General features: G+C 37.6%; 1 protein-coding gene across 1 annotated transcript; it reads left to right on the top strand.

Moving 5' to 3' along the window:
• The first annotated feature begins 2,714 nt into the window (after positions 1–2,714).
• Positions 2,715–7,610, top strand: LOC140924149 (ectonucleotide pyrophosphatase/phosphodiesterase family member 5-like). The gene is made up of 2 exons (XM_073374179.1): positions 2,715–3,460; positions 5,499–7,610. The coding sequence occupies exons 1-2, from the start codon at positions 2,753–2,755 to the stop codon at positions 6,201–6,203; spliced, it is 1,413 nt and encodes a 470-aa protein (XP_073230280.1). The 5' UTR covers positions 2,715–2,752; the 3' UTR covers positions 6,204–7,610.
• Positions 7,611–9,608: the final 1,998 nt, after the last annotated feature.

Genomic DNA, 9,608 nt, shown 5'->3' with positions numbered 1-9,608 from the left:
ACTTTAATTTTGAAGTTAAAACGTAGTTGCACTGTTAAATGGAGTTCACTGGGAAACTAAAGAGAATGGACAGACGACATTTTAAATGATCTGTCGGAGAGGGGGAAGAGGGTTCCATGTCAATATGTCTTGTGATGCCTTTCAGAGCGACACTCTTAACTTCCGCCATTGATTTGTTCAAAGCTGTAAATTTTTGTTGGTCGTCCTTGGATTTCCGCACGCGAAGGAAACTAGTGGTGTACTTTATCAGGCCAAGATATTACCCAACATGGCACGAAATAGCTGGACATTTTAATATTATAAAGTGAACTCAGTGAGAAACCGACTTGTGTGGCTGCTTCGTCATAAAACCTACAGAACCTATCAGTTTAGTGGAGTTGAAGTTGAATTAAACACACTACTGGCGTGGGTGCGTTAAGCAAAACATGTAGCAACGGAAAATTATTAATCAGTAGTCTACATTCAGATGATATGGACTGATATTTGCAGTTTTTGCACATTAACCGATCCACCTGGAAGAAATTACGAAGGCTATGCTTTGAAATACATGTAGACAAAGAACGTTCAAGGTAAAGTTATCTTCAATTTTATATAGACTTAAGCTGTTTTTTTAGATCTCTTTCAGCACACAGTTAAAATCAGTTAGCTTGAACAGAACACCATTCTTGGAAGCGGAGATTTAGTTTCCTTAATTCAGCATCTCTTAAAAGAGAATAAAAGTATCTTTAATTGATCATGTATTTTACTCTGCACCACTGAACTTGGTTTCATTTTATCACATTTTCATTCTAAAATACAATATCTTTTTGTGAACGACTCATTGGTCATTTTCAAGTTTGTAAATACATGGGAAAAGCTATTAACTTATTATGGGGAGGCGAACGATCATTTAAACGTTATTAACTAGTGTTACTTCTCGCGCCCGATACACGGCTCAGTACTTGTAATGTTCTCTTTGTGTTTGAATCACACGAAAACAGTCTGTGCAGCTTACTTGAGTGAAAACCGTGACATGTCTATCTACGAATTTTGATTCGTAGTTTTTTAAACTAGGGAATTCATATTGGTTTGCACGTAAACAGCAGTTTATTATGCTGTCGTGACATATATCTCTGTAAATGAGAGTTTAAGTAATTAGATTTTATTTGATTTGTATAATTTTTGGCAAATAAAACAATAAACAATAAACAATAAACAATAAATTAAACTGAGCCAGACAAATTGCAAAATCTCTTGCATCTTTTAAGTGAATATTTTGCTGTCACTGGTTGCTTGTCAACATTGACTTGGTATTATTTTTATATATTCTCAGCTTAGCTAAGGCGAAAGGGATCCCTTACCTCAATTTTTGCTCAAAATTAACTTTTAATGTTCATTTTATTTAGCATGCTTAGTGGTAGATAATTTAAAAAATAAACCTTAAAAATTCAACCGATAATATGACCGATTATTTTTCTCTAGGACCGGTTACTATGAATATGTGTATAAATTTTGGCGCCAACTTTTAAAGGGCGCGCGGTCGCCCGAGGAACAGGAAATGAATTTTCCTTCGTTTTAGGACGGGGCATAGCAAGTATGCTGAGTACTGTATGTGCTATATTCTTTGTCCAGAATTTGTTCTTACACTTTAAAATTACGAACTATTGTTCGCTCGTTTTCACAGTATATAAGGAGGGCATTTGTGCTGGAATATTCATTCCAGGTTTCAGGTCTACTAAGCACAGAGAGCTTCCGAGAGCTTACGAGACGCTACACTTTTTTCACCATGACCCAACGCTTTAAATCACTACGAAAGTTCTGTAGCCGAGCATGTCCGGATCTGGAGCAACCAGTCTTTCATCGATACTAAGCTTGGTACACTCACTCAAGTCTACTTTTCCACTTTCCACCTGAATTAAGCTACCCAACCTGTAGTTTCTCTCCTTGAATTTCGTCTTCTTGAGTCATTCGAATAAGAAAGAAAACATTTTCCTCATTTTGGGGCGATGTTTTTGTTTTTGAATTTTTTTTCGGTCGTAAAAAAATGATTTCGGCAACTTGCGAGAATATTTTGGGCAAATGGAAAGCCATTTCAGAATCTCTTTGTCAAGACTAAACACAACTAACACTAACACTAGAATAGGGAGCTTAAGCAGCGACGTTTTTGAGCGACGTACATCAACCGGAAATTGACTTTTTGCACTCTTGAGCCGTAATTTTGAACAAATTTTTGGGCAGATCGTCTCTATAAGAATTAAGACACTTGGCAATACAAATACGGTAGCGTCAAGGCTTATTAAAAGAGAAAACGGCTCACTTCCGGTTGACTTGTGTCGTTCAAAAACGTCGCTGCTTAAGCTCCCTAATATTAAACTACGCCGACCCAATATTTATGCTGCACGTTCGGCTAAGTATAATAAAACTGGTAAAAGCCTTGTAAAGATACCTATTGTGTAAAGTTGTCCCAGTAGAGATACAAGGAACGCTTTGGGAACTCATACTTGCAAATCTTCGAATATAAGGGAAAAAAATTCTTCTTGAGGACTGGACTTGCTCAACTATAGTCACTGAAGTCAACTACCAAGTACTCAACTCAAGTACCGTATGCAAATATCTATAGGTAAAACGTAAGTGACGTCAGCTTTCCACAGCAAGTTCACGGTTTGGAACTCGTCTCCAGGGTCTTCTCGTTATTGGAAAACGAGAAAACCCTGCGGACCGGGTTTAATGAAAAGTTGCAGTGCCGTTCGTGCCGTTCCAAAAATTTTTCATTATGAGGCTAGACCGATTGCACATGTTGATATTATTCTTATTTCTTCCTAATCGTGACGCCATCGCCTCGATTAATAAGACAATCGTTCTGACACAACCCACTATAATTTTGGTCTCGTACGATGGTTTCCGGTGGGACTACATGGCGAAAGTTCATACTCCGAATTTGAATTTTATCGCAAGTAATGGCATCAAAGCGAAACACCTTATCAATACCTTTGTTACCAAGACATTCCCGAATCATTTCACGTTAGTTACAGGACTTTATGAGGAAAGCCACGGGATCGTAGCAAATACGTTTTTCGATCCTGTTTTCAACGACACTTTCTACTTAGATGCCGTGTCAAAGCACTACTTGGATTCAAAATGGTGGAACGGAGAACCGGTGTGGATCACGAATCAAAAAGCTTTTAAGAAAAGTGCTGTTGTGTTTTGGCCTGGTTCAGAAGTGAAAATAGAAGGCCAGTACCCTACACACTATTTACCCTATAATCGGTCACTTTCCTTCGAGAAACGAATAGATTATTTATGTACAATGTTAGAGCAGGATGATCCTCCAAGCTTTTTGGCCGCTTATTTTAACGAGCCAGATCACAGTGGGCATAAATTTGGCCCTGATTCACCAGAGATTAAAAGTGTTATTCGTAGAATGGATAATGTCACTGGATATCTGTTGGAAAGTTTACGAAATCGAGGATTGTTGAATCAGGTAAGAAGATCTAAGCTTAAATAATAACCAAAGCAATCAGTTTACTGTGAAAGGTTGACATCAGCTGACGACAATTGGGTCATCAACAATTACCGTATGTACGCGATGATGACGTTTATTTAAGCTTGATTACACATATGGTGTGGCATCACGGAGCCCTTTCCCTCCTTGGCATTGTCTGCTGCTGGCTTGTGTCACAAACAAAACTAAATCTCGTATTATGCATGCAGCAATTTTACTTGTAACCATCCCCCCCGGGCACACCCCCGGGGATTTGCAATATTTTTCTTTCCTGGAGGCTATTCCCCACTCCCGGGCATGCAGAAAGAGACAATTCCCCAGCCCCGAGCTTCTGATCAACCACATATACGTTTTTTGCTGCATCCGTTGATGCATACAAAAGGAAATCGACCTGTTTTCACAACTTTTATGAACGTTTTCCTTGAGGGAAGGATAACAGATGTCGTAATGTAGTTTTTAAAAAACATAAAAACTAAATTTGAAAACAAGAACAAAGAAGAAAAAACTCCTTAAAAAGAGAACACTTCATGAGAACACTGGACTGAATCACTGTTTCTCTATATATATCACTAGTAATAGTTGACACTACAGCTGCCCCTGCTCGGTATATTGCCGGTCAATAGCATTCTTGCTCGTTGTGTAGCTCTTTGAAATATACCAATTCATAAGGAAGATTTTCACACATATTCGACACAATAGGTGAGATAAATACAGGAAATGCAAGGTTCCATGCACAGTTTCAGGTTGATTTACACAGCTTTGATCAAAACATTCTCAGTTTCGAGAATAGTTTATTCTAAACCATAAGAAAAGATTTAATAAGAAGTTGAATTTTTTGCTATTTCTCTTTCACTTTTTACATTCAGTTCATTTTATTTGCCGGAAAGGAAACCTTAGAAATTGAAAGGAGGTTTGACCAATTCACACTCACGCATAGTCTTATTTTAAACTTTATAGCAGAAGGACATCTGTGAGCAGGGAATAAGTCAGCACAGAATTTGGTTGTCGGCGAATTTCTGTAATCGTCCATCAATATGCTAGTGAGAAGCTAGCAGTTGTTGTTCACTCGTCTTGCTTATTTTGGTCAAAGAGAGAGAAAGAGTGTCTGGCAAAGGTTTCCAATGAAAGATTTGTGAACTTGTGTCTGGCAAACTCTCCAAGTGTTTATATATACACAGTTATACGCACCTTATAACTTCTTCTGCGCTTAACGAGTGTCGTTAAAATTTTGGTCCATAACTTTCACTGAAACAACTGCTCCACAGAATGTCACTGATAACACGTAACGCAAAAAAGTGTTGAAGTATGACTGCACTATAAATGTCACAAAATTAAATCTACCTAAGTGGTCCCTTGGGGATGATCTGTCTTTACGTCATCCTAACCATTTTGTACTCGGGGTCGCAAACAATAGAAACGTCATCATTACCTACCGATTCCTTGCAGCCCCATTCAAGCAAATCAAGATTTTTTCTAAATTGAGTGTTTGACTGTATATTTCAACTGTAAGTACTTTCCTTAATATACGCGCGAGTTACTAGAGTGCCTCCTCGGGATTTCGCCTTCTGGGCAAAATCCCTGCAGGGGCAAAAAGCCTTGTATTCGTTTTCATATCATTATTTAAAGCTGAGCTGAAGAAATATTTCTTTCCTTCCTTTTTTAAAAAATAAAATCCATTCAAGTATGCATCATACGCACATTTGTTTCAAGTGTTAAAACATACCTTTAAATACAGACTTTATTTTGAAAAGTTATTCTTCTCCAACCACTCTCCGACAAATTCCTGCCAGTAAAGTTGGTTGAGATAGGTGAAGGACAAAAAATACATACTGTTTTGCTCTTCATTTGTTGTACTGGATTTATTCAATTATGAAGAGGGTGTCTTTTCGTAAATGCTTGTGATATGTTATATATGTGGTAAGATTTAGTAACTCTTTACGTGTCCCATAAGATTATTATAATTAGGTAACTCATGGATCTAAATATATTTCCATTGTATCTATATGACCCATTTTAGGTAAACCTTATTATCACAAGCGACCATGGCATGGCAGATGTCAACAACTCCCGTCTTATCCAGCTGGATTATTACATTCCATCAGACTGGTATACACTCATCACTGATCCAAACAGGGCAGACCATGCTTCTAATGTGTTTTTTCATATTCTACCCAAGAAAGGAAAGTTGAATGGCACCTACCAAAAGCTCAAGACTGTTCCACATCTATATACATACCTCAAAGAAGAAATACCTGAAGAGTTTCATTACAGCCATAACCGACGTGTCATGCCGATTTTCATTGTTGCAGAAGAAGGATGGACCATTACAAAAAACAAGTCAAGAATAGACAGTCGTGGTAACCATGGCTACAGTAACCAATTCCCTGATATGCACCCCTTTTTTCTTGCCCAAGGACCTGCATTCAAAGAAGGCTTTGTTTCAGAACCATTTGAAAATGTGAATTTATACTCTCTTATGTGTCATATACTGGGCATTGAACCAGCGCCAAACAATGGCTCATTACAAGCAGTGCAGCATCTGCTAAAGGAAAAGGAACACAAACACGATTATACAGTGTTGATAGTAGTCAGTGTAATTTCTGTTTTAGTTCTTTTGTTAATGACTTATGGTATTGTCTCATTTTGTGTCAAAACTCATTGTAGAATGAGGCAGTATGGCCATATATATGACTTAGGAACATCAGAATTGTTTGATTTGTAGACACTTTCTTGTGGGTTAAAGGGGCTGTGTCACAGCTTTCTGGTTCATTTTGCTAATATTGCAAATATTAAATGTCCTTCCTCAGAATGGAACGTAGCGTCAATGACAAAATTACTGGTAAATTACAAAAATACAGCTTAAAGTTGAACTGGATGTGTCTCCTGGTCAAAAATAATTGATTGTTACAGATGAGAAAACATTTGAAAAACTGTTCTCTTAAAGTTTTGACCTGTTATTTTAATATCTCACTCAATTAATTATTTGGTGGGAGTTCCCCACTGTTTGAATTTTAATAGATTTCATGACTTATCTCCTTTACGATAAAATAATAACAGGTTATTGACCAGTGATGCCAAGTAAACATAATTAGTATGTGTAATCAAATGGTGACGAGTGAAATTAGGGAATAATTTCACACGCGTTTTGTCCAAATAAAGGCTTGGGAAATTATTAGGATTTGGACAAAACGCAAGTGAAATTATTCCCTAATTTCACGAGTATACCATTTGATAAACCTATTAATATCATGGGTGACGAATTACGTTAACAATCTTGGATTTTTGACATGTTTATCCTGGATCGTATCGATCGAGAACTGCACTCTCTCAAATGTCTAGACCTTAAATTTGGCTTATGAAGTTCAGAATTTTTTAGACTTTTTCGGCAAAATACCTGTTAGAATCCTTCTTGATGTTCTCTTGTGTGTTCAGGTTTTCTAAAGCATCTTTTTGTGCCCTGACATCTTTATTCACGTCATTTTAAAACTTTGTCGCCATCTTGACACTGAGACGTACGGAAGGGTTGCCATGGCAATTTTGTAATTTCACATGTGAAATTACAAATTAACGCTGAAATTTCGCACCAAAATTAAGGAGTAATTCGTCACCTATGATATTAGTATTATGATAAATTATTTATTAATTAGTTTGAAAGTAATGATAATATTGTTAATATCGCATATTGGTCCCATGCAAGGCTGTACAACCTTAGCCCCCCAAGCCCCTATAATGTTGCTTTAAAAAAAGCTACTAGGAAATTTCTTTTGCTTCTGCATAAAGATCATAATTATGCTGGGTACCCTGTATTTCACAGGCTCCCTACAATTTTTCCACAGAGCCTTGGCTCCCATCATGATAGTAAGATTTGTCGGACTATACAAATTTATTTTAATTTTTTTAGAGTAAAATTATTTTTTATATCTGTACATTTGAAATCTCTTTTTTTCCTGAATTTTTTGCAGTTGTTATTACAAACATTCTTACATGTTGTGTTCAAGTATTTCTTGTAAATGTTGTTAATTAAGCATAAAAAGTGCACAAAGTATGTACAATTTAGTAGACTCTCACCTCTAATAGGTGTATTAGTTAAACTTTAATATAACTTTTCACCTCTTTTGCACATTTCTCATTAATGCAATCAATTTATCTGTATTTACCTAAATACGTCTAACTCTTGCATCCTTTGTCTTTGCTCTTGTTTCATTGTTTGTCTATGGAAGCAAGTGATTTAATGGTTACTTTTTTAAACGACTATAGGAGCTAAAAATTTAAAGGTTGATATAATGATATCCAATAAAATTGGGTGGAAATATTGTACAGTACAAAGGTTTTGTGAAAACATGATTTATTGTGAAGCAATTCAATATTTTGGTTCTTTTCATTTTATTCACTCACTGGTTGATGGGCTTTACTCAGTCGTGTTACCATTTAGAATTATTTATTGCCTGGTTCAGTAGCCTCGATTGCTAATGGGCTATTGCATTTAAAATCCGTACCCTCGGGTTGAGGACTTACCTTTTCTTCTTATCCCTTAAGATTAAGATTAAAATTGCATTCACCCCTGAAGACTTCCATAAAATATGGGTTTACCCCTGAAGAATTGGGTCATACCCCTGAAGAATATGGGTTTACCCCTGAAGAATTTTGTGAAAATTAAGGCTTCACCCCTAAAGAATTCCATATTTTTTTACTCTACCCATAAAGAGATTCTCAATTTTTATAACTTACCCCTGGAGAATTCCATGGTTCCTCAACCGGGGGGGTGCGGATATTAAATGCAATAGCCCAATTTTTTTTGTCAGCCAAAAGAAAAAAACATTTTGATCACTTTATTGTAGGACAGCGAGGATCTTAACTTTATCAGAAAGCACACCTTAACTCCAGGGCATTGCTTTCTTCTTCCTTTTAAAACATTCTTCAGACATGAAGCGGCGACAACAAACCACAAAGCAACGAGAAAAAAAACGTCCAAAGACCATCACAATGAAAAGTGATTGAAACCCACGTTAGGGTTAGAATCAGACCTTCGGGGCCCCCCTTGAGCTTTAAATAGTCCTTATCAACCTTGATAGGGACCATCAGCAGGGACATATGCTTGAGGAGAAAGAAGAACGAAAACCTTCTGACATCTCTCGGGTATTGAAGTACAATGAATGATATCAGATCAAGTCTGAATTAGGATGGGGAGGGGATTCTCTCAGACAGCCTACGTGTAGCCTTAACCCCCACCCTCCCTCCCCCCCCCCCCCACCGGAGACAATGGAAGTGAAGGACCCTTTTTTTCTCCGGGCAGTGGAGGGGGGGTACTGTCACTCGTTAACTAGTCAAGTATATAAAGATTCCTTGTGGCCGAAAATTCCCGAATTGAACGAAAATTTAACAAAGTCAATTAGTCAAGGAGAAACTGGGAGAAATATATCCGCAATCTCTCAACACCCAGATCTCCCACAGCCAAGGGAAATCCGGCTTAAGACAGGGTGAGATCTGGGAACGAGATTGCTTTAAATGCACTATACTTTCTTTGAACTATGCAGCAAGATTTAAATCATAAACGGAAACATCTTGGCATACAGGCCGTCATACAATATATTATAGGATTTTGCTCTTTACCATTTTTTTTAACCCAAAATGTTCCCAGCCGAGGGTGGTACAACAGTAGAAAGTCTTCTACCTTGAATCCCTTGATGCCAGAAGCCACAACGTTAACTGAAAAAACCTACGAGAGGGATTTGGCGGCGGGAGTCGGACGGGATTGGATGACCCGATCATAGGGACGAATATTTTCTCTTAAAAAAATGAAACTCAGGGACTCTCTACATGTTGATCTATGGCAAGAGAGAATGATCTAATTTTCTCTTGTCTATGGCCAGCTAACAGACTGAAATGCGACCAGTGTATTTTCTTTAAATCAGTGAAAATCCATCTCTGTAAAAAATCTGTTGCGGGTATCTCGCGGGTCAGTGACGGGACGAGACCTCAACACAGGTGAATCGCACCACCTGTTGCAACAGGTGACCTAGAATTTTCGCGCCCCTTTCTTCGTTAGAAAATAGCACCCGATTGGCTAGGAAGTCAGCCCATAGAGAGTGGATGTTTGCATGAACGTGCGACGCAAAATGGAGTCATC

The sequence above is a fragment of the Porites lutea genome, chromosome 14 (assembly GCF_958299795.1).
Source record: "Porites lutea chromosome 14, jaPorLute2.1, whole genome shotgun sequence".
Taxonomy (NCBI): Eukaryota; Metazoa; Cnidaria; class Anthozoa; order Scleractinia; family Poritidae; genus Porites; species Porites lutea.
This window is presented reverse-complemented; position numbering and strand designations above follow the sequence as displayed.